The sequence below is a fragment of the Lithobates pipiens genome, unplaced genomic scaffold (assembly GCF_037356315.1).
Source record: "Lithobates pipiens isolate NorthernLeopardFrog02 unplaced genomic scaffold, aLitPip1_a1.2 Scaffold_10, whole genome shotgun sequence".
Taxonomy (NCBI): Eukaryota; Metazoa; Chordata; class Amphibia; order Anura; family Ranidae; genus Lithobates; species Lithobates pipiens.
The window spans coordinates 53,633,943-53,660,005 of NW_027507686.1; the positions used below are offsets into that span (position 1 = coordinate 53,633,943).

General features: G+C 44.3%; 1 protein-coding gene across 1 annotated transcript in view; it reads left to right on the plus strand.

Moving 5' to 3' along the window:
- AMFR (autocrine motility factor receptor) overlaps positions 1-26,063 on the plus strand; it is a 56,727-nt gene that overhangs the window by 11,430 nt on the left and 19,234 nt on the right. The window contains exons 2-7 of the mRNA XM_077455082.1: positions 2,750-2,842; positions 4,909-5,073; positions 6,773-6,925; positions 7,985-8,025; positions 11,183-11,315; positions 11,451-11,584. Coding sequence (XP_077311208.1) covers positions 2,750-2,842; positions 4,909-5,073; positions 6,773-6,925; positions 7,985-8,025; positions 11,183-11,315; positions 11,451-11,584 — 719 coding nt within the window. The remainder of the gene's footprint in view (positions 1-2,749; positions 2,843-4,908; positions 5,074-6,772; positions 6,926-7,984; positions 8,026-11,182; positions 11,316-11,450; positions 11,585-26,063) is intronic.

The following is a 26,063-nucleotide window of genomic DNA, read 5'->3' on the forward strand; positions in this document are numbered from 1 at the left end:
ATTGGGCAAAGCTTTACCCATTCAGGGTGTAGTGTTTGCTGTTTGTTAAGGAGAGGGGCCAGGAAGCCGGGTCACAGCATCCTCAACACCTGATAAATCAGCTGTCAATGGGTTTCCTTGCTGGCAGCTGAACGATTAAAAAAAAAAGTGCTGGTTAAAAAAAAAAATGGCATGGGGTCCCCCCAGGATTTGGAGGGGAACCCCACGCAAAAAAAAAAACGGTGTGGTTCCCCCCCAAATCCGTACTAGACCCTTATCTGGGCATGCAGCCTGGCAGCTCAGGCTCCCCCACCTCAAAGCACCTTGTCCCTGTGTTGATGGGGACAAGGGCCTCTCCCCAACAACCGTGGGCTGTGGTAGATAGGGGGCTTATTGGAATCTGGAAGCCCCCTTTAACGAGTCCCTCAATGTAAATCCATCGTCGACCACGCTGCCTGCTGACCAGAAAAATAGCTCCCACTCCATTTTTTTTTATTATTGCCCAGACCCCATACCCCTTATATGGGAAATTACTTGCATATCAACCTTTATATTTTTCCTGTTTGGCTCCCATAGACTTTGACTGGGTTCGCCGTTCGGGTTAGAACATTTCCCCTGTTCGGAAATTCTGCTGTGGACCTAACAGGGAGGTGTTCTGCCCATCTTTACCCACCACTTAGTTGGACTTCTTTTGGACATCCCAGAGGTTAAAGACTCACCAGAACATCCTTTTCCTGGAGTCCAATGGGGGGCCAGAGCCCCCCCCCCCACCTCTTTGTGTTTATGAACAACCTCTCAGTATTGTTATGCTGGGCTAACCTACAGTTTTTTGTTTGCTAATTTCCAATCCTGTATGTGGCAGCATAACCTGAAGGTTAAAAACTTATTGCGTCCCTCAATAGACTCAAAGAAAACTGATTTTACTATGCATTTAACAAATCTTACTATTACCAAGTGAAAAGTAAAGTTTATGATTTTAGCACAGGTACTTTGCTTGCATTAAAGCTGAAATACACAAACGATTGCAGCTCTCTCTATATAGATAAATGGTTTAGGGCTGGTTCACATCACAAAAATGCTTTCCAGATTAGTTGCGGATACTTTTTCAATGCATTTTTGTCACATTTTTGATGTTATTTTGATTCGTCAAGTGATTGTTCAAGCTGATGGTTTAAAGAGGAAAAGTCCACCTTTTCATATTGGAGCGCACTCCAGCAGGGCTGTTGGTACATCACCAAGCCTCCATGGCTCAAATCTGCAAGGCCGCAACTTGGTCTTCAGTCCATACATTTACCAGATTCTATGAAATGGATATAAAAGGTCATGAGGATATTGCCATTGGGCGATGTGTACTGCAGGCTGCAGTATTAGTCCTCTAGTCTAAGTGCCTTACTTTTTTTGTGTCTCCCTCCCTTCAGTTGGCATTGCTATGGGACATACCACAAAGTAACTACTATGGCTCTGTGTCCCATGATGTACGATAAGAAAATAGGCTTACCTGTAAAATCCTTTTCTTTGAAGTACATCACGGAACACAGATGTCCCTCCCTTCTTTTTGGTATACATGTGTATTGCTTTGCTACAAAACTGAGGTACTCCCAGTAATGGGAGGGGTTATATAGGGAGTGGAATTTTTATCTTAGTGCCCATCACCTGAACCTGGCCTATAACCCACATAGTAACTACTATGTCCCGTGATGTACTTCAAAGAAAAGTATTTTACAGGTAAGCTGTTTTAAAAATCTTATTTTCCATACATTTTTGATGCAGAAAAGTAATGCACTGGACTGCTTGTGCTGTGAACTGGTCATTGTGCTTGGTTCACACCACAAAAAGGCACTTGAGATCCGTTGCGGATGAGTTTCTGCATGCATGTTTTTGGCACGTTCCAATGCATTTTTGATGCGTTTCCGATGCATTCCAGATGCTTTTTCTTCTATTTTCTGGGAAGGTTCACTGTACAGGGCTCTGGTGTGTTTTGATGCATTCCAGTTCATTTTTTATGCATTTTACTGTGTTCCAGTACAGTCCAGTGGAGAAAAAAATGCAGCATGTTCTACTTTTTTTAATTTTTTTATTACTGGAACGCCCTGGAACCGACCGCATTGGTGTGAACTATGCCATTGGACACCATATAACCTACGTTCAATGCGTTTTTAGATGCAAAAAAAATGCATTGGACTGCATGTGGTGTGAACTGGCCCTTAATGCATATTTTAACGCAAGCAGGGTAAGTACCTGAATTTGACTTGTTATGAGTTTCTTGCAATCCCCTGTGCAACAAAGAAAAGCATCAGTGTTTTCAAGAGTACTTTTACGCACAACCATTCACTTGTATGCCATTTTTACATGGCACTTGCAGCTCCCTGGCTGTGTGAAAACGTCTGGAGTTTTATACTGGATATTTTCAGCTTTTCACCATCCATGTGCATCAGGCCTTAACCAGTCACAGACTGGCTAGGAGAAAGGGCCAGACTTGCCTAACTACACTGCCAGTTAGAGCTGTGTAAATCCCCAGACTGGATAGACAAGTGCAAATCCTTTGGCAAGTAGAATGACTCCCACTGTATGGATTTACCTTTGTGTTTGGTTGTTAACCAGGAGTTGAGCTTTAACAGCTCCTTGATAGTGTTCTGTGTACATTGATCATTTTACCTCCAGTTCAATTACCTGTTTCTGTATTAGTCAGATTTCATCATCGTGCATGTGTTTAAGTTGCAAGTTTGCATTATTCTTTTGTGTATTATTTATTGTGTATTCTTTTCTACAGGTGTTGGTGAACACAGTGTGCTGTTTCCTGATGCTTGTTGCAAAATTAATCCAACATGTGGTGTTTGGTCCTTTGCGTGTTAGCGAGAGGCAGGTAAGTACAGTGTAGTAGTGTGGTTTCATCTGCCATTGTTGTAATGTGTATACTCAGGGATAACTGCTTGTGTTGTGAAAAAATGTAATTGATTTCAAAGTCCACATCCCGCCCCCCTTGGAGCTCAACCCCAGACACCACTCCCCCCCCCCCCCCCCCATGACCTTTTTTTTTTTTTTTATTTATTTTTTTATTTTATTTTTTTTTTTTTTTTCCTAAACATGCTCTTTTGGAGGGGTCATTGGTTCAGTCCAACAATGTCATGTCTTTCCTCACCTTCTTTCTTTTTAGCAGGGTGCAGATTCCGAATGCTTTAGAGAATGACTAAATGCAATGTGGCACTACTCTCTGCAGCATTCTTCTGTAAACCCAGGATAGCTGAATGATGCTTGAAGGTAGAAGATATTTAGCATTCTAAACATATATTACAGGACTGCATGTTACTTTAAACCAGGGATCCTCAAACTACGGCCCTCCAGCTGTTGTGGAAACTACGCATCCCATGAGGCATTGTAAAACACTGACATTCAGAGACATGACTAGGCATGATGGGAATTGTAGTTCCTGAACAACTGGAGGGTCGTAGTTTTGAAAACCCCTGCTTTAAACATTTTATCAAGCTTCTCGGGTGTCCTCCTCCCTCTCTCTGCGGGGCCCCGGCTTCTCCGGTGTCCTCCTTCCTCTCTCTGTGTGTCCCCGGCTTCCCGGGTCCTCCTCCCTCTCTCCGGGTCCCCAGAGAAAGGGACTAGGGAATCTGTGTCCTTAGTCCCTTTCCCTGTCTCAAAGGGAAAAGCCCCCCCCACCACAAGGCTGATATAAAAATAAAGAATTGTAATAGACAAATATTTAAAGGTGAAATTTTGAAAATAAAATAAACAAAAACACTGACAGTGTCCCCGCCCCCCCCCCCCCCCAGAAAAAAAAATGGAAAGCATTGTAAAAAATATATAAATTGTAAAAAATAATCAGTGCTGCTCGTTAGTACCACTGTCACACGACGTTAAAAAAAGTTGGTGATCAATATCGGCGAGTACTTGTACTCGGACTTAAAGTAGCATCGGTGCAACCCTACTCCGAATCAGTCAGATGACTTTGCACCCTTCCTCTCATCCTCACTGGTGGATGTACAATACATGCATTAAAAAACAGGCTGCCTTGATGCAGCACACCTTAAAGCAGAACGTCCCCTTTTGGGTGGAGCTACGCTTTAAGGACTCGTTCCCTGCTCCTCTTACGCAATTGGCACTTTTGAGGAGCAGGGGGGAGCAGGTACCCCATTTTTCCAGGTACTTTCTTCCCCCTACTTCCGAACGGAAGTTCTCCTCCCCCCTGCAGTCTTCTGTGACACTGACAGGTCCCAGAAAACTGCATCCACCAATCACGATGCGCAGCGTGACTCGGGCAAGCACAATGGGCACCCGGCTGTGAAGCTGCAAGCTGTCACAGCCGGGTGCCCATAGTGAAAATGCTGGTGCCGGGGACCGAAGACGGTGGGTGAGACCAACTGAGGTGAGCACACTGCTGGATCGTGGAACAGATGAGTGGCTGTTTTTTAAAAGTCAGCAGCTACAGTTTTTGTAGCTGCTGACTTGTATTTTTTCCACAGGTGACTGGAACTCCTTTTTTTACACATAAAAATTGTCGCAGTAAAACAACGCATAGTGTGAATCTGACCCAAGGGGCATTTTCTTATTTTCCCTGTTCTGCCTTCTCAAATTGCTGCTGGTGCCAGAGCCTAGAGAGATAACGCAAGCAGTCAGTCCCCAAGCCTTAATGCTGCCACGTAAGTGTGGGGGAAGGGGGCAAAGTTGCAACATGTTCGACATGTACAAATTGTTGGGACACTTTACCACACACAGATTGTGCTGGAGATATGATTTGAAAAGTAAGCAAAAGCAGAAATCTGTGGTCATTAAAAAGTAAAAAAAAAAAAAAGTGGTGCAGATTGGCATATAAATAAAATCTGACCCAATTTGTAACTTTATTATACTTGTAATCGTTATATAGTTTTGATCCTGGTGTTAATTGTTTATTAGATTTTTTTTTTCTCTTTCTTTTCTTTGTAGCATTTAAAGGACAAATTTTGGAACTTCATCTTTTACAAGTTTATATTCATTTTTGGAGTCCTAAATGTCCAGACTGTGGAAGAAGTGGTTCTTTGGTTTTTGTGGTTTGCTGGTCTGGTGTTCCTCCATCTCATGGTTCAGCTATGCAGAGATCGATTTGAATATGTACGTGTAAACTAAACCTGTGCTTCCACCCTAAGCAATAGTTAAAGTATATCTAATGCCATTTTTTTTCCGTTTTGAATAGAGTGAGAAAGCAAAGTTTTTGTTAGTGTAGATGTCCCCATTTTAGTAGACTTTGCACTCTCTCTATTTTATCGTATTTTGTTACTATTGTCACCAAGACAGAAGGTGATTAGAAATCCAACAGCGGACACAGGACAGGAGTAGAAGGAAAATCTTCCATTTGTTACAACAAATTTCTTTTCACTTGGAAGGATTTCCTTTTCACATTCATTAGGAGCAGAAATTCCCTCAGTGGCACTCCAAGTTGAAATAACCAGATAGGTTTAAATCATTCCATACCCTATCCAGAATTGAAAAAAATAAATTGTCTAGATCTATTTTAACTGTATGCTGCCAATAATGATATTCTGCTGTATAGAAGTTGTAACTTGTAATCTTCCTTAGGCTATGTGTCAATGGGCTTTTTTTCGCTTTAAGCAGATTTTGCATTCCCATACAAGTTTAAGCGAATGCAAAATTCACTTAATGGATGCCTCTTCTTTTGTTCTAAAAAAATTTAGCAGCAAAAAAAAAAAAAAAATAGCCTTACACTTGCTACACAAATAATGCTTTATTTCAATGTTAATACAACTTCCCTTTCCTCTTCAATCTGCAGCACTGTAAATTTCAGTAAAAATTCATTACAATATGGCTAATTGTAGGTGTTCTGTACACAGCTGGTATACAGAAGGTTTCCAAAAATGTAATTTCTTGTGTGGTTGGCTCACTGATTTTCCTAGAAGTCTACACTAAGCTGAAAGTCCAATTTTAGGCATCCCTTGAAAATGTAAGTTTTGGTTGAGATACTCCTCAAGGGTACACTTGCACAGGTTTTTGGCACGGTGCGAATCTCAGGTATAGTAGGTATCTACTGATTCCTGTTGCTGGGTTTGATAGCTGAGAGCAGCTTGCAGCCACAGCTATTAGTGGCTGTTCACAAAGCCAGTGATCACCTGTTGTGAGTGTGGCTGAAGGCACACAAAGTGTGTCCAGCTGTAATCACGAAGGTTATCGCTGGCTGTGCCAGTAGATTTTCTGCCGCTGGGATTCCCACCGTGACAAAATGCCCATGCGGCTGTACTGTTAGAAAACGGTGCATCAGCTGATTATTAAATGAACCAGAGCCTCCTATTCAGAATGAGTCTGTAATCAGACTGGTGAAGCATAGGGCTATTTCTTCACAGAAACAAAAGATAGGAATTGCATTGATCCACACACAAGGGTTTGTGTTTTTCTTAACAAAAGCAGAGTTGCTCTTTAAAGCAGATGAAATGCAGGTAGTAATTTATAATGATGATCTCAGAAGCATCTCAACCTCTTGTTAGACTGATGTCATTAACACTAGCCTATAGCGTGTCGACCTATGCCCTTTTATTCATTAGACTTGCTTTATTAAACATTAGCAACCAGTCATATGGAAGCGTATTCATGCACTGATCTGATATTAAAAGCAATGTGCTTGGTCATCATTGTTTCCTTTCTTTCAATTCAATTATTTAGAAAGCTGCTCCAAAAGTTGTAATATAAGCTTAAAATTTTTCTTACCTCTAAGTTAAATTCACTTTATGCTCTGAGGTCTTGTCGTAATTTCTATTGACTCTGGTTTGTACTATTATACACATGTGCTTATGCCTTACAGCTGTCCTTCTCCCCCACCACGCCGATGACCTGCCATGTTCGTGTATTGGTTCTACTTAATGTCATGCTGCTGGCCTGCTTTGGCCTGGGAGTTCTCTGTATCCTTGCTGGATATGAACATGGGATGCATACACTGGCATTCATGGCTGCTGAGGTTAGTAATATGTGTTAATCAACTGTAGGCAAGCAAAATACAAAACTCTTAAGGCTGGCCATACATTATACAATTTTCCTTTTAGATTTGCCAAAACCATATAATATGAGGTCAAACCTAAACACTTTCCATTTGTTTGCAATCAGGCAGACCTTTCTACTACAAAGGTAAGTCTAAAAGAAATTGAATAAGAAAATTGTATAATGTATGACCAGCTTAAAGCGGTTGTATACCCTTTTTTTATTATTTATTTTTTATTTTTTTATTATTAATATTTTTTTTTTTTTACAGGTAAGCCTATAAAAAGGCTTACCTGTAGGTAAAATTAATATCTCCTAAACCTTACATCACTTTGCATGCAGCCGCTGACATCAGCAACGCATGCGCTCTGAAGGCCCTGCTGAAGGTCCGGCAGATGCTGCTGGACCTTGCTGGGAAGAAGACTTCCGCTCGCATTAGCGGTAGTGGCTTAATCGCTGGCGGGGCCACTCATAGCGTTGGAGCTGTGAACCCAGAAAAAAAGGCAGAGGGCAAAATGTCAGCTCCCTCGGTGTGGACCGGGATCAGATGCTGGCGCTTTGTTCTAAGGCGAGTATTTCATAATGAGCTAGTATGTGGTGCATACTAGCTCATTATGCCTTTGCCTTACAGGTATTTTTTTTTCTGTGTGGGTATACAACCACTTTAAGTCACAAGGCAGACCGAGACTAAAGTGTATTTGATGAGCAGGGTGTGAATTTGAAAGTCTTGCTTTACCTTCTTTAGTCTGTGAGAAAGTTGACCATGGGAGATAGCTGGGTCTGTGGGGGCAGGAGGATGGAGCAGATGAACAGTGCTGACAGATACTGCCAATATTGCTTATTTTAGGGAAAACATGATCTAGTTGGTTTGGAGGCTCCTGAAATTACATTGCCCAGTCTGCATGAGAATGGCTGGATTTAGAGACTGTCATAGCATGTGTGCTGGTATATTTACTTTGACTCTACCTCACACCTAGCCTTTTTAAAATAGCCTTCAGGGAAGTTCAGTAATACCTGTCTTTTGTCTTGTCTTTTCTAGTGTTTATTGGTGACAACAAGGACAGCTCATGTTGTGTTGCGGTAAGTAGGATGCATATTACACAAAAAGATAGAGGAGAAGAGAGTCCCTACATCACACATGGTTTGTGTTGATGTGGGGATTGGTCATTTTTTTATGTTCAACCTGGTATACTGAAAATGTATACCCTGCTTTTAGCCTCGTCTTCCATTTTATTGTTTACCATAATTAACTCTGTCTATACTGTTTTGGCAGATCTCAGTTGTAACTAGATTTGAACACTCTTTAGGGTTGATTTACTAAAGGCAAATGCAGTTGTTCTAGAGCTTGATATGTTATGTAAAATGTAAAACTTCAGTTTGCAAAGAATACCCAATAGTGCAAGGGAAATAAAAACAAAAAAACAGCATTTTTGCTTGCACTTGTTCGGGTGATGGAAGTCGGCAAAGCTTCTCCGTATTTACTAAGCAACTACACTTTGCAGAGTATGCAGTGAGTTTGTCTTTGTAAATCAACCCCATTGTTCTAACAAGAATTAGGTTTCTTGCATTGTATGTTAATGAGGAAAAGCATAGTGGGGCTTATTTACTAAAGCTAGAGAGTGCAAAATCAGTTACACTTCTTCAGAGAAACCAATCGGCTTCTAATCTCAGCTTCTTTAATTAAGCTTCGGCAATAAAACCTGGAAGCTGATCAGTGTGTTTGGGGAGGGCGACAAAATAGCTCAGCGGGTAGTTAGTACAGCTGCTCCTCCTGAGCTCTTCAGTTTTTTAATAAAGCAGCGATACCCGGAAGAAGATGGATGCTTCGTGCTACAGGGGACAGTGGTGACTTGGCTGGCTCCTGTGTCAGGTAAGTGACACATAATGGGTTACTATGTGATGCACAGTAGTCCATTATGCTTTACCTTTGCAGGGAGACAAAGAGGAAATAAACCCATCAGGGTTTACTTCCTCTTTAACTACATAATATGGAAGGCAACAATGACCTTTAGGCCTCTTTCACACGGACTGTCCATTCAGGTCCACCTGTCAGTTTTTTTAGGCGGACCTGAACGGACTCGCCATAGGCCTCTATTGAGCATCGAATGTCAGCAGTGACATGTCCGCTGACATCCGACCCGCTCTGATCCGAAAAAGTGTGACTGAAGAAAAACCTACTTTTCCATCCTTCTGAGGATCGGATCGGGAGATGACGGACTCTACGGACCATCCTCATCCGATCCCCCATAGGGGAGAATGGCGCTCTGAGAGGTCCATCCCTGCACAGTGTGCAGAGACTGACCTGTCATCTTCCTGCTCAGCGGGGATTGACCGAGCGATCCCCACCGAGCAGAGTGGGCTCTGTACACGGACACGTCTGTGTGAAGGAGCCCTTAGAAACTAGACTGCATTTATTTGCATTGCAAGAAATACAGAATTGTATGGGGTCGTTTAAAAGCCAAAGTTTGTGGACACCTGACCATCACACGCACATGAATTTGTTGGACATCCCATAACAAATCCATGGGCATTCATATGGAATTACACCAATTTATTTATTTTTCTTTCTGACTATAACAGTCTCCACTCTTCTGGGAAGGGTTTCCACAGGATTGGGTGTGTTTGTTGTCATTTGTGCCCATTCAGTCAAAACGGCATTAGTGAGGTTAGGTATTGATTTTGGACAGGATGACATGGCATGTTTTGAGCATTCCAATGCATCCCAAAGGTGTTCAATACAGCTATACAGGTCTAGGCTCTGTGCAGGCCACCCAAAGTCTTCCACAACAAACCAATTAAAGCATTTATTTATGTACCTAGTTCTTTTGAAACAAAAAGGACCTTTTCCAAACTTTTGCGACAGATTAGAAGCATACCTGTCTAATATGTCTTTGCATGCTGTATGTGCTGCTTAAAGCGTATTTACAATTTTGTAGTCAAATTTGAGATTTGTGTTCCCATTCACACACCATGAATAGTAAAAATGTTTTAAAATGTTTCTTAGGAGGGGAGGTGTCATTGCTGACTGCAAGGTGTTTTGCACAATGTTAGTGCGTCTGTCCTCATTAACATACACTGTCAAGAAAAAGTATGTAAGCCGCTTGGAATTAACTGTTTTTCTGCAGTAATTTAATATCTTACAGCAGTGGTTCTCAACTCCTGTCCTCAGGACCCACTAACAGGCCAGGCTTGCAAGATGACTGAAATACATCAGAGATTATATAATTTGCTGCTAAGTGATTGCAGTATTCTAGTCTGCATCTCCCAAGGTAATACTTAAAATCTGGCCTGATAGTAGGTCCTGAGGACAGGAGTTCCGAGCCACTGTCCTACAGGATAATGTCAAAGTAGCTGTCTGCTAGCTGGAGCTTAGTAGAAGTTGGGTGATACAGCAGGACAATAGCCCTCAGCATCAAAGTAAATCCACCACAGATGTCCGGAGAAAAAAAAACATGCATTTTTGGAGTAGCCAAGTCAGAGCCCATACCTGCATCCCATAGAGATGGTGTGGATGGACCTAAAGAGAGCCTTTCACAACAGACATCTTATCTGAGCTGAAGCAATTTTGTAAAGTGGAAAGGTCAAAAATTCTTAAACGCTGTGCAGGCCGACCCTGATCTACCGAAACGCTTGCTTGAAGTCATTGCTGGCAAAGGAGGTTCGACCAGCTGTTATAGCCAAGGGTTCGCTTACTTATTCCTCCAGCCCTGTGAATGTTTACTGGATGTGTTAAATAAAGACACAAGAAATGAGAATTGTTTGTGTGTTATCTTAGGCACATTGTGTTTGTCTATTGTGACTGATAAGGATCAGATCACCTTTTTATTTGCAAACAAACTCAGAAAAACTGTTAATTCTAAGGGGTTTATGTACTTTTTATTGCCACTGTGCAATGCAAGATGCCCAGCCTCTGCACCTTTAACCTTTTGTTAGGACAGTGTTCAAATCTAGTTACAATTGATATGGCAGTTTTTCAGCTCACTCCTAAACAAAGGGAACTACCCAGGATTTTCCTTGCTGGAGGTTCCAGAACAGAGCATCGAAAAATGGTAAGCGGCTTTCTTCTGAAAAAAAAAAATGGTAAGCTGCAATCTTAATTATTTTTATTTTTGAGTTCTGCTATATGAATAGGGACATGTAACAATTATAAATCAGGTGTTATCCCAATTCGGCTGCAAAAGTGGAAATATACATCAACAGCAATTAATTACTAATCATAAAATCTCTTTTGTGACAGCTATTGGATTCATCTGTGGGACCTTAACCATGAAGGAACATGGGAGGGCAAAGGAACATATGTATACTACACAGACTTTGTGATGGAGCTCAGTCACCTTTCCATGGACCTGATGCATCATATTCATATGCTGGTATGTGTAGTGGTCTGCAAATCAGTTTGGTTTCATTCAATGTAACATTGGAAATATAAAAAAAATCTGCATGTGAAGTTTTTATTTACTGGTGTTCTTACTTTCAGTTTGTTCTTTCCTTTTCCCTTTTATTAGTTATTTGGGAATATCTGGCTGTCTATGGCGAGTCTTGTTATCTTCATGCAGCTTCGTCACCTGTTTCATGAGCTGCAACGCAGATTACGACGCCACAAAAACTACCTGCGAGTTGTTGGAAACATGGAAGCCCAGTAAGCTGTGTTTGTTTTAGTAACATGGATATTTTCTCTGCCTCTCGTTTGCCAATTCAATTTTCAGTGTCTTTTTTTTTTTTTCATTTGAAACTGTCACAAACCATGTAGCGGTAACCTTTTTTTTTTAGGAATGATCTAATATGAATGGAAGTGTAGACAGCAATTCCCTTAATGTTTAAATGCACTTAAGGCTGGGTTCACACATGTGCGGTGCGAATTGAAGCTCCCTTTTTACAGCTAAATTGACAAAGTACTTGTTCAGCATTTCAGGTCAGTTTTACATCAGTATCAGGTCAGGTTTACTTCAGGATCAGGTCAGAATTTAATCCTGTTCACAACTGAATGACATGTTTGATGCAAAAGCGTTTCTCATAGAAGTCAATGGACCTGAATTTGCACTTGAGCCAGGCAGCACTGCTCAGAAACCTGACAGGACTCTTTCAATTCGCACTGAATCTGCACCCCATTTGTACTGGACATATGTGAACAGGCACAATAGAAAGCATTGTTCTTTCACATGTCATGGGAATTGGATGCGGCCAGCACAGATGCTTTTCTTTCCTCCATCTTTATTACTCCACCACACTGTGTGTGACTAACTAGAATATCTGATTTTGCTTATCCATTCTAAAATCTAAAATACAATGATTGTGGATTAGAACCTGTGCATTTCATGTCTGACTCTAGCCTTAAAAAAACAGTAATTTGAGGAGATAAATAATGTCTGCCAAGGCACTATGGGAAGTGGGCCCCTGCATGATACTACACAGAGATGCCTTTCCAAGAAGTCCCATTTATCTTCTGACCGACCTAGAAATTAACCACTTGCTGCCGACTGCCGCTCACCGATATATGTCGGCAGAATGGCGCAGCCTAGCTCCCGCGGGCCAGTGCCTGCAGCAGGTTCTGGCCTGGAGCGGCTCTGGCAAATGAAAATGCTTTACCTGCCTGTAAGTGTAAACACAGGCGGGGGAAGTGATGTCATCTCCCTCTCTGGAATTCTTTTTGGTTCTGGAGAGAGGACGTCTAAATGAGAGTTGCATAACACTACATTAACACCAGTACACATGGTTACCTGTCACTGTGTCACCAATTTCAGTTGTCAAATTTTTCACTGATCATTGCATTGGTGTCATTTGTGACTCTGTAATAAGTGTTAGGGCAGTTAGTAGGAGGTTTAGGGTACCTCCCTAATTGTGCACCCTAAAAATCCCCAAATACGCCTTGAATTTTCTACTTATTTTTCAAGGGATGTGGTGCAATATCCATATTGGATGACAAGCCAAAAAAATCTTCTCCCCCCTAATAAAGGTTTAACCCCTTGATTGCCCCCCAGTTAACCCTTTTACCCCCTGTCACCAGGTTCACATTAGTGTCATGGGTTAGCCAGTTGGTTGATTAGTTTCACCATCAGATTTTTATAGCATCAGGTACCCCCATATACTACCTAATGAATGTTTTAACCCCCTGATTGCCCCCTAGTTAACCCTTTAACCCCTGTTACCGTTGCCTCGTTAGTTTGTTTTTTTTATAGCGTCAGGGCACCCACTGTATATTACCCAATAAAGGTTTAACCCCCTGATTGCCCAGCGGGCGACATCAGTTAGGTTTTAGTGTCAGCTAGGGTCTGCATCGCCCCAGGGAGCATCAGATTAGTGCCAGTAGCACTAACGCCCACGCACGCACCATACACTTCCCTTAGTAGTATAGTGTCTGAACGGATCAATATCTGATCTGATCTAGCATCCCCAGTAGTTTACGGTTCCCAAAAATGCAGCATTAGCGGAATCAGCCCAGATACCTGCTAGCACCTGTGTTTAGCCCCTCCGCCCAGCCCACCCAAGTGCAGGATCAATCGATCACTGTCACTTACAAAAACACAACACGCATAACTGCAGCATTCACAGAGTCAGGCCTGATCCCTACGAATGTTAACCATTTTTTTCCCAAGTCCGTCTTTCAGGACAGCCACCTTAGAGAGACCCTGGCTCCTCCCCTCTTAGGAAACACCGCCTTCAATTTCACTATTTAAGTCTCATCCTCCCTCCATCCCCTCAGTTATGGTGTTTCCTCTGGTGGGGAGACACTGCTAAGGAACCTTAGCTAAACAGTCGGCGAGACTGAGGCTACGTTATCTGGAGTGGAGGAGACAGGGGTCTCTCTGGCTCCGCTCGGCAGTCCGATCATCTGTCGGACTACATTCGGCAGTCCGGTCGGCTGGTGAGCTGGACTTTCGTACTGACCGTCTTCAACGCACTCTAAACTTCGCTTGAGGAAAGCAAGAAGTTTGGGGAGGTCCATCCGTTTGTTCACCCAGTGGGGCGCTGCAACATGATGTCCTAGGTCCCCATGTGTTTGCAGTCGGCTTGGAACTGGAGGCCGGACCGGATGACGAGCGACGTCCGTTCCGGTGGGGGCGGACATCTTCGTTGGATCCGCGTCTTCCGGTTCCGGACGCGGTTCGTGAAAGGGGACCAAGCGTTAGGCTGGTGCAGCCTCTCTTTCTAAGCTGTACAGGCAGCTGTCAGAGGCACGTTCGTACCACTCTTCCTCAACAGGAGAATGTTCGAAGCAGAGGCTTCAAGAGCTCCTGGGGATAACAGCACCAGCCACTCAAAGGTAAGGGGAACCCTGGGGAGGTGTTCCCTTACTTTGTAACCAGTAACTCCACTGGTGTTTTTCCCCCTTGGTGGTCGGGGGGGAAGGGGAGTGTGTCTGGGATCCTGGTGGTGGTTGATCCTGGGGGGGCACTCCCGGTGGTCCTCTATGTACCGGTGGTCCTCTAAGTAGTGCTGGTGTTTCTTTTTTTAAACTTATGCTGCCCTCCTCTTTTATTTCTGTTTTTCAGAAAGCCACGAGCAAGTCCCCCCCCCCATGGTTCTAGGAAGAAGTGTCCTTCATGTAGAGCCTCTATGGGGGATTCCTGGTCCAAGACACTTTGTAAGGAGTGTATTGAGGGGTTGGTTAGGGAGCAGGCAGCAGAACAGGGTGCAGACCTGGCGGCTTCTGTAAAGGAACTCTAGTACTTTCCAGTCCTTCAAAACGCTCTTCTCTAGTTTCCAGTGGCCTCAGCCCCAGAGCACTCCTCCACCAGCGCAGCAGAGTGTACCACCTAGCCCAGTGGATGTTCCTCCCGCGGGTGGGGAGAATCTAGGGGGTTCCAGAGAGAAAGTTGAGGGGTAGTATGGGTCCCAGGAGAGACGGGCAAAGGCTTCTATTCTCACATTTTTGTGGTTCGCAAGCCTTCGGGAAAGTTCAGGCTCATCCTGAACCTGAAGCCTCTGAATGTCTGTCACCTACAGAAGGTTTCGGATGGATTCAATTTACTCTGTGAAAGCAATTCTTCCACCAAACTGTTTCACGGCATCGATAGATTTAAAAGATGCATACCTGCATATTCCCATCGCAGAGAGCCACCAGCGTTTCCTCAGGCTGGCAGTGAAAACCTCAGTAGGGGTGCTACACCTTCAGTTCAAAGCACTTCCCTTTGAGCTATCCTCTTCCCCCCCCCCGTATCTTCACCAAAGTGATGGCAGAAGTTCTGGCATTTCTGCGTCTCAGGGGAATCTCGGTGATCCCGTATCTCGACGATCTTCTCCTGTTTGCCCCTTCTCTGGCGCAGTTGATTCGGGATCTGTTAGTGAGCCTGGGTTGGCTTCTGAACCTAGAGAAGTCCAACTTAATTCCTTCCCAAATGGTCACTTTCCTTGGGTATGTGTTGGACTCAACAGAACAAAAGGTCTTCCTTCCCTTAGAGAAAATCCAAAAGGTAGACAAAGCATTTTTGTTTCTCCAGGGCAGCCGTCAGATCTCAGTGAGGAAGGTCATGTTGGCCTTAGGCTTGCTAACTTCTACGCTCTCAGCAGTTCAGTGGGCAGGGTTACATTACCATCCTCTGCAACTATTCATCTTGAAGGTTTGGGACTACAGCCAGGGGTCTCTGGACTCTGGTTTCGGTTCCAACTCCGGTAAAGAGGTCCCTTTGGTGGTGGAGAAAGGGAGCAAATTTGTCACAAGGTCTAGAATGGATCTTACCAATATCCAGGGTGGTTACAACCGATGCGAGCGGCTCAGGTTGGTGTGTGCACTTAGACTCCTGTTTGGTACAGGGTACCTGGGAGAGGAGGGAGCCAAAGAGATCCTCAAATTGGAGGGAGCTGAGAGCAGTAGATCTGGGACTCGGGACCTTTCAGAGGGAACTCCGGGGACATCATGTAAGAGTCAGGTCGGACAATTCCTCGGTAGTGGCTTACGTCAACAGGCAGGGGGGCACCAGGAGCAGATCCTTATGGGCCCTAGCAAAAGCCATCCTCGGGTGGGCCGAAGCAAATGTCCTGTCCCTTTCAGCGATACATTTGAAGGGAGAGCAAAATCAGGTAGCAGATTTCCTCAGCAGGAGAACACTGAGAGAAGGCAACTGGGTTCTCAAGCAGGAAGTTTTCGAAATGATCACCCAAAGGTGGGGGATTCCTTCAATAGACCTCTTTGCCTAGAGGGAAAACGCGAAGGTAGCCATCTTCTTTTCCATAAACAGGGGAGACGGGGCGTTGGGGCTGGACGGACTAGCACAGAGATGGGGATTCTCCAGGTGCTATGCTTTCCCCCCTCCTGTCCTGATTCCTGCAGTGTTAAGGAAGTTTCAGGTGGAGAACACTACCCTAATTCTAATTGCGCCACACTGGCCCAGGAGGCAGTGGTTCTCCATTCTGAAGGGCCTGTCTGTGGAACCCCCCTGGATTCTCCCAGTCCAGGAGGATCTCCTTTCTCAGGGTCCAATCTGCTGTTCTCAGGTGGAGCGGTGGAACCTTGCAGCTTGGCTCCTGAGGAGGAATTGCTAAAGGGCAAAGGGTTCTCAGATTGTTTAGTAGCCACTCTCCTAAGTTGCAGGAAAAAGGAAACTCGGACCATTTACTTGAAGGTATGGAGGCGGTTCAATAGCTGGTGCTCAGAGAACTCCTTCAATGTGCGCAGCTCGGTAGCTGTTCTAGAGTTCCTGCAGGCAGGGGCAGATAAAGGTTTAGCCCTTGGAACATTGAAGGGTCAGGTATCCACTTTAAGCGTATTTCTGGAAAGGCATATAGCATCAGACCCTTGGATAGTGAGGTTTTTTAGAGCCTTAAGTAGGCAGAGGCCCGTTACAAATTCCCCCTTCCCAGTTTGGGATCTTTCATTAGTTTTACAGGTTCTCACAGGAGAACCTTTTGAGCCATTGGAATCTTGCTCGTTAAGATTGATCACTCTCAAAACTGTGTTTTTGGTGGCGATATCTACAGCAAGGAGAGTGAGTGAACTCAAAGCCCTTTCTGTTAGGGCACCTTTTTTTCAGTTTTTTCCGGACCGTTTGATTTTTAAGACGGATCCGGCCTTTTTACCTAAGGTAGCCTCTAGTTTTCATCGAGTCCAGGAGATTGTGCTGCCTACTTTCTGTTCAAATCTGGTGAGAGAACAGGAACACATTTTTCATAGATTGGATGTTAGAAGATGTGTCCTTCGTTATTTAGATTGCACAAGTCGGTTCAGGAAGTCTGATTCACTTTGTGTTATTTTCAGGGGCTAGGAAGGGTTCCAGAGCCTCTAAATGTACGATAGCCAGATGGTTAAGGTCAGCCATTGGGCAGGCTTACGTGGCAGGGGGGTTAGAACCCCCAGTTCGGATCAGAGCACACTCAACTAGGGCAGTGGCAACTTCTCAGGCAGAGTGGGCTGGTTCTTCTCCTGAACAGATCTGTAGAGCTGCAACGTGGTCCAGTTTTTCTACGTTCGAAGCACTATAGATTGGATCTTCTGTCAGCCAAAGACCAAGCCTTTGGTCGTAAAGTGCTGCAAGCAGTGGTCCCACCCTAAGGTAAGGTGCTCGCTTATCCTCTCTAAGGTGGCTGTCCTGAAAGATGGACTTGGGGAAAAACTGAGTTACTTACCGGTAACATCCTTTTCCAGGAGTCTTTCAGGACAGCACCGGATTCCCACCCAGGTTTTTGGAGATCTTTGGGAACTCATCACATGAGACCGTCAGGTAAGATTAAAAGTTTGTTTGACGTGTTCTTGTGTCTCCCCATTTGGCGGGAGGTACTCTGGAAGAACTGAGGGGACGGAGGGAGGATGAGACTTAAATTGTGAAATTGAAGGCGGTGTTTCCTAATAGGGGAGGAGCCAGGGTCTCTCTAAGGTGGCTGTCCTGAAAGACTCCCAGAAAAGGATGTTACCGGTAAGTAACTCAGTTTTTTGGTAGCGTTTGACGCAGTCGCTGACAATAAGGTGCTCTTTGTTCCTGTGAGTCTCACTAGTTGTTCCAGTAAATTTAGAGGCCAAAATGTCCAATTTGAAGGTACACTAGTGCAGAGACCTACACTTTTCTGAAGCTACACACCCTCTTATGTGAAACGCATTGACGTCAGTTCCGTCCGGACGCTACGTTACAACGCCATCCCCATTGGTGCTGGTGACCCCGTTAACTGAAGGGAAGAGTATGGTCACATGATCGCGGTACCAGGAAGGAAGTAATTTGACGTGCATGTCCATGGACTCTGCCTTATCAATAGGCGATAAGTCCCCACACAGAAGCAGCGCTTCCTCAAGTGACCTCCTGGATGGTATGAGAACCCTATGGAAGCTAAGCATATGAGAAGGAAAGCACCACATCTACAGCTTAAGACGGCATTCATTGGTAAATGGGAGTGGTAATGTATGGCAGTGTTTTTCTAACTGAGCCATACTTGAATGCTGAAAAACCTTACCCATTTCTAATTGGCTAATTGTTCTACTGAGGACATACCTATAGCAGGATATCCTGGATCTGTGGCAGCCTACAGCTTTATTGAATCATAGTGATGTATATCCACCAATGAACTATATCATCATTCATATCGCATTTTGTCACCCGGTCAGAATATGCTCAATGTGTTAGTTGGACATCACATGTGCATTTCTCTACTAAGCTAGTCTGTAGGTTAAATATTTATTCCATTAATTCTTTCCCTGTCCCTCCTTCCCCTTCACTGGCTGGAGCCCCTGGGGAGATTGGTGGTAGCCTGTTTTTCACGGAAGATCTCTATAGATCTATTGTTGACCAAAGAAATTTGTATGTTGGTCAATTCATCGCCGATAATCTCCATTTGACCCTTGCCAGAGAATGGAAACCTATTACGGTTTCCAAATTGAAGACCTTTCTGGGCCTATCCCTCCTCATGGGCATAACTAAAGTTGCTTTCATATTGGTCCACTGATCCAATTCATCATATGCCTGCGTTCTCTGCCTCTATGGCCAGGGCATGATACAAGCAGATCTTGCGGTTCATGCATTTTAATAACAATGAACTGTGCTCCTCGGGGTGACCCTGAATACGATCAGCTCCACAAAATTCAGCCCTTCGTAAACCACTTTAACCAACAGTTTGCAGCCTTGTTTACTCCCGATCAAGTTGTGTGCGTTGATGAGTCCCTGATTACGTTTTCTGGCCGCTTCTATCAAACAGTATCTTCCCAGCAAGAGTGCCAGATATGAGGTCAAGATGTATAAGCTCTGTGACAGGGCCACATTATTTACATATAGTTTTATGGTTTACGAGGGAAAACCTAGTCACATGGAGAACTGCCCAGACTATATAGGGAGCACTTGTAATATTGTGTGGGACTTGGTGTCACCCTTATTTGAAAAGGGGTACCACTTGTACATGGACAATTATTATTGCCACTTTTTAGTAATTTGATCATGGAATTGGCGCATATGGCACCGTTTAGCAGAGGCTGAAACCACTACAGGGCCGGGGTGCACTCCTCTGTGATACATGCACAGGCAGCGGACGCAGGCCCTAACACCAGCACCTCATGGGTAAGCCTGAAGTGTATTTTACTTACTGGCACATCCTATGAGTGTTCTCCATGTAACCAGTAGGGACTAGGTGAAGGGGGCATGTTTTTCCATTCCTCCTGCACTGGGTGTTATGGTGTGTATGTGACTTCTGTTAGTGATGGGCTTACATCTACGTTTAGCTTAGTTAAAACTCTAATTGACATTTAGAGGGTCTATCTCCAGTTAGATCTTAAGCCGATCCTAGAGCTCCACAGCAGAATGCGGAGAGTGAAGACTGAGGCTGAAGCCTGATCTGCCCAGTCTTCTCCGGAAGAATCAGGGGCAGATACAGGGCCCAGGGATAAAGAATCCACAAGGGGCTCAAGGTATAAATTATCATTGGAAGATGTAGATGACTTGCTATGTATACGACACTTGATATAGAAGAGGAGAAGGTATTATTGTCTAAACATGACCTTATATGCAAAGGTTTGCATAAGAAAAAGGGTAGAGTTTTTCCCGTGCATATCTCCCTTCTTGATAAAATCCAGAGAGAAATCTTTTCTTGTAACCTTTAAAAGGAGGTTTCCATTTGAAGAGGACACAGCGCCACCACGGAACAAAAATCCTAAGTTACACGCACCTCTTTCAAAAGTTTCAAAAAACTCGGACCTAGCGATTGACGGTATGGGCACGCTTGGGGATCCGATGAATAAAAGAAGAGATATCCTTCACAGAACCTGGGACTTAGTCATTGGGAATCTTAAACCACCTTTGGCCTCCACTTGTGTAGCCAGAAATTTAGAGGTATGGTTGACACAAATACAAACACGCTTATTGGCAGGTACCTCTAGAGAGCATGAAATGGTAATTGGTGTTGCGCTACTTGAAACGTGTTTAAATGAAATCTAAATTAACTTTAAATGGTTAATAAAGTAAATTATAAATAAACTCACAGTCCATGAACGTAAAAAGAACAGTAATGTGTCATATGACAAGACATACATCACAATATAAAGTGCTTATGTGCAAACAGGTAAACGCATTAAAATGCGTATGAGCAGAAGGCTCAAAAGGCAAACACAAAAAACTTAAAAACAATCGTGAATAAACACTTGAATCAGCCGTGAGTGGATAAATAAATAGATATGAGTCCAAAATATGTAAACAGCTGGACACTCCTCTGGTCCAAAGTGCAAATGTGGGGGTGTTCTACAGGAACATCATGTGGTGGTATTTATATGGTAGCATCTGGTAACACTGTGACTTTAGGTGGTTCTTCGGTGTCTGTAACACCCATGGGTGTACTAGATTATTACCTTACTGCTGTAAGGTAAAAAGAATTTAGAAGAGGGAGAGGGAACAGATCCCTCAGGGTGGATTGGTTCCTGCGTGTTCCTCCTACATATCCCAGTGTATGCAAAGCTTTAAAAGAGGGGCTCACTCCTTTTCCTTCCAGTGGATGGGTGTCCGGGACCTCTTGAATCATCAGTTAACCAGATAAAGAGGGATATAGAGCCTACTATGGTGTAGGGTTAAAGGCGATAACTATTATCCCTTATCTGGACAACCTCCTAGTGGTGGTGGAGTCATACCAAAAGTTATTAGCAGACCTCCAGACTGTACAGGACTTCCTTCAATCTCTAGGCTGGTTAATAAACAAAGAGAAGTCTTCCTTAATTCAGGCCCAGAAAGTGACACATCTGGGGTACAGTAGACCAAAAAGTTTTTCTCCTGCAGGAAAAGGTCTCAAAAATGATGCAAACAATGTCAGCCTTACAGACCAATCAGTTGGTCTCGCTGAGAGAGGTTTCAAGAGCAGTGGGTCTGATGACCGCTTGCTTTCCCGCAGTGCCATGTGCCAGATTTCATCAATGCCCATTACAGCTGTTTCTACCAAGGAACTTGGATGGAGACTCAAGTTCCCTGCAATCAAGGGTCTTGTTACCCTCCAGGGTAAAAAGAAGCTTGTGGTGGTGAACACACCTGCACCTAACAAGAGGTCTGCCATGGTCCATTCCTATATGCCAGAGGATCAAAACGGATGCAAGTTTCGGGGGATGAGAAGCTCACCTCAGCAACACAATGGCACATGGAGAATGGTCCTCAAGGGATGCAAGAGCTTAATCGAATCAGAGAGAGCTTCTAGCGGTTCAGAGAGCCTTGCAGGCATTTCAGACAGAAATCAGGGGTCACAATCTCCATCTGACAATATCGCTATGGTTGCGTATCTCAACAAACAGGGAGGTATGAGCAGTCGGATACATCAATCTATCGCCCAGGAGATTTTATCATGGGCAGAAGGGAATCTAGCCTCAATTACAGCAGTGTACCTGAAGGGGACACAAAACAGATCTGACAGATTATCTCAGCAGCTACCGGGTATGTCGAGACAATTGTTCCCTTCATCCCGAAATCTTTGTGGGTCTCACTGACAGATGGGGATGTCCTGAAGCGGACCTGTTCGCAGATCAGAACAATTGCAAGACAGAGAAGTTCTTTTCTCTGAACCCAGCGGATCGATCATTGGGTATCTATGCGCTGGCGAATCTCTGACCATTCGGCCTCTGTTATGCCTTCTCGCCGATCAGGCTAATTCCAGAAGTCCTCTGGAAGTTTCTTCTAGAAGAAATGGATCTTATCCTAATAGCCCCTTTCTGGCCCTAGAGGACATGGTTTTCCTGTTGCAGACTCTGGTCACAGAGCCTCCGCTGAGTCTTCCGAAGAAAAAAGACTTATTATCGCAGGGTCCAGTGTCACACCCACAGGTGGTTTCCTTAAGCTTGGAAAATGCCTGGCAAATTGCAGAAAACCAGTCACTAGAGCCATATATTCCAAAGTTTGGAAGAAATTGAACTGGTTATCTGAAAATCAAAGATTAACTCATGATGTTCCTTCAATTTTGGAATTTTTTTCAAGAGGGTGTCGACAAAGGTCTTTCAGGTAGTACCTTAAAAGTACAGGCGGCAGCTATCAGTGTTTTTCTCCAATTTTATCTCTTGGAAAATCCCACTATAGCTAGATTCTTCAAATCAATTTCTAGGTCCAGGCCAGTAGTGGTTAGAAATGGTCCAACCTGGGACCTGTCCCTGGTGCTTGAAACTCTGGTAGAATTCCCTTTTGAGCCCCCAGAGGATATTTCAGTTACTTACCTTAAAAACAATTTTTCTTGTGGAAATTACCTCAGCTTGTAGGGTGAGTTACAGGCCATATCAGTGAGGGAGCCTTTCCTCACAATTTTTGAGATCGGGTTGTTTTGAAAACTGATCCAGGATTTCTGCCTAAAGTGGCCAGTACTTTCTGCAGATCCCAGGACATTGTACTGCCAACCTTTTGTAATTCGCCAAAGAGCAACCAAGAAAGAAAATGTAGTTTTTTAGACGTGAGAAGAATTCTTCTCGTCTACCCTGAGGTCACCAAGACCTTTAGAAAAAGGGACACCTTGTTTGTCCTCTCTTCAGGAGCACACAAGGGAAAGAGTGCATCTAAAGCCGCCTTGGCTGTATGGATAAAGCTATCTATTTATTTATGAAACTTACAAAATTAGTGAAGTTCCTCTGCCTTTTGTCACTGCGCACTCAACAAGAGCCTTGTCTGGGTCTTGGTCTGAGAGGGCTGGAGCCTCACCGGAAAAAAAAATGTGCAGGCTGCCTTTATGGTCCAGTTTTCAACCTTCATTAAACATTATCGCCTGGCTCTCCTATCTGCTCAGGAGCAGGCGTTTGGTCGTAAAGGTCCTTCAGGTAATTGTCCCTCCCTAGGCTGCTAAGTTCTGGCTCATCGTCTCATGGGCTGTTCTGGAAGACACTTAGAGTAAAGCTGAGTTAGACTTACCGGTAACTCCTTTTCTGAGAGTCTTCCAGGACAGCAGGATTCCCACCCAGTTTTGTCTTGAGGTTATGTGTTTTACAGGGACGTCCTAGGGTTCTTGAGAATATTGATATGGGGTCCGGAGGACTGCCCTTTTATCTGGTGGGGGTTAACGTGTTTCCTATCCTGGTGGGAGGAGCCCTAGGTCTCATGGGCTGTCCTAGAAGACTCTTAGAAAAGGAGTTACCCGTAAATCTAAGCTGCATGAAAAAAAAGAACATTACAAAATATGCCCAACAAGGACCAGCAACGTACTGGTACGCTGTTGGACTTTCAGTGGTTATACCAGAATGATGCCTGCAGATTTAGGTATCATCTTGGTATTGTTCTTTTCAGCCAGCGGTTGGCTTTCATTTTAAAAGCAATTCTAGCGGCTAATTAGCCGCTAGACTGCTTTTACAAGCAGTGGGAAGGAATGTCCCCACCCCCTCCCATTTGTCTTCCTTGATTTTCTCTTCACCTGATAATGCAGCCGGTGGTTCTGCCAGCTGACCATAGAGCTGATCAAAGATCAGAATGGCTCCAATCATCTCAAGGTGCCCCAACAGGTCATGTTTTTAGGATTTCCCTCAGATGAAACAGCTGTGGGAATTGCTAAGGCAGTGAAACTGATCAAATCACCTGTGCAAACTAATGGAAAGCCTGAAAACATGAACTGTTGGGGCGGCTTGAGGACGAGTTGAGAAACACTGACCTAAGAAACCGGGAGCTACGAGCAGTTCATGATTTTCACTGGATATAAAGAGCACCATTGGGAAAGCATCTTATCACACCGATCTTGGTGTGGTCAGATGCTTTAAGGTCAGAGGAGAGATCTAATACCCCAATTAAAGAAAAAAAAGAGAGTACCTGCCACTACCTATTGCTATAATAGGGGATATTTACATTCTCTGATAATGATAAAAAACAAAAAAATTAAAGGAACGGTGTAAAAAAACAAAAGCAAAAACAACACAACAAAAAAAAAACATCCCTGCTTGCACGCAAAGGTGAACACAAGCTTTGGTTTCGTGTCATATGCAAACAGCAATTGCACCATACATGTGAGGTGTCACCGCAAACGTCAGATCGAAGACAGTATTTTTAGCAGTAGACCTCCTCTGTGAATCTAAAGTGGTAACCTGTAAGGCCCCTTTCACACTGGGGCGGTATTCAGGCGTTACAGCGCTAAAAATAGCGCCTGTGTAGCGCCTGAAAAAAACTGGCCCCTTTAACTCCAGTGTGAAAGCCGGAGGGCTTTCACACTGGAGCGATGCGCTGGCAGGACGGTGAAAAAAGTCCTGCTAGCCGCATCTTTGCAGCGGTGAAGGAGCGGTGTATTCACCGCTCCTATACCGCTCCTTCCCATTGAAATCAATGGGACACCGCGGCAATACCGCCGGCAAAGCGCCGCTGCAGCGGCGCTTTGCGGGCGGGTTTAACCCTTTTTCGGCCGCTAGCGGGGGTTAAAACCACCCCGCTAGCGCCCGCAGACCGCCGCTAAAAATAGCGGCGCTTTACCGCCGACGCTGCTCCCGCCCCAGTGTGAAAGCAGCCTAAAGGCTTTTAAAAATGTATGTAGTTTGTCGCCGCTGCATGGTTGTGCTCAATTTTAAAGCATGCCGTGTTTGGTATCCAATGTACTCGGCATAAGATCATCTATTATATTATACCAAACGTGGGCAATATAGTGTGTTTTAGTGCATTCAATTTCTGAGAGTTATAAACTAAAAGCTGCGTAAATTCCAGAAAATGTACCCTAGTTTGTAGACGCTATAGCATTTGCGCAAACCAATAAATATACTCTTATTGAATTTTTTTGTTTTACCTGAGACATGTGGCTGAATGCTTTTTTGCCTAACTTTAGGTCTAAAATTGAGTTTATTGTATTTTTTGTATAGAAAAAAATAGAAAAGATCTTTTTTTTTTTTTTTTTTTTTTTCAAAATTTCCTGTCTTTTTTTGTTTATATTGCAAACAATAAAAATCTCAGTTGTAATACCACCAAAAGAAAGCTCTATTTGTGGGAAAAAAGGATGCAAATGTCATTTGTGTACAGCATTGCATGACCGCGCAATTACCAGTTAGTTGCAGCGCAGTGCCAAATTGTAAAAAGTGCTCTGGTCAGGAAGGGGGTAAATCTTTCCGGGGCTGAGAAAGTTAAAATATCATGTTTTTATAAATGTTACCCAATTTTTTTCCGGCATACCGTATATACTCGAGTATAGGCCGACCCGAATATAAGCCGAGGCCCCCAATTTACCCCCAAAAAAACTGGCAAACTTATTGACTCGTGTATAAGCCGAGGGTGAGACATGCCTGTCCATCCCTGTGTGTGTGTCCGTCCATCCCTGTGTGTGTGTCCGTCCATCCCTGTGTGTGTGTCCGTCCATCCCTGTGTGTCCGTCCATCCCTGTGTGTCCGTCCATCCCTGTGTGTCCGTCCATCCATCCCTGTGTGTGTGTGTGTGTCCATCCATCCATCCATCCCTGTGTGTGTGTGTCTCCATCCATCCATCCCTGTGTGTGTGTGTCTCCATCCATCCATCCCTGTGTGTGTGTGTCTCCATCCATCCATCCATCCCTGTGTGTGTGTGTATCCATCCATCCCTGTGTGTGTGTGTGTCTCCATCCGTGTGTGTGTGTGTGTGTGTGTGTGTGTGTGTGTGTGTGTGTGTGTGTCCAGCCTACCTGTGTCCCGAGCCTTTGTCCCGAGCCTCCGTCCCGTGCCTTGCCTCCTTGCCTCCGTCCCGTGCCGTGCCTTGCCTCCGTCCCGTGTCGTGCCTTGCCTTGCCTCCGTCCCGTCCCGTGCCGTGCCTTGCCTTGCCTCCGTCCCGTGC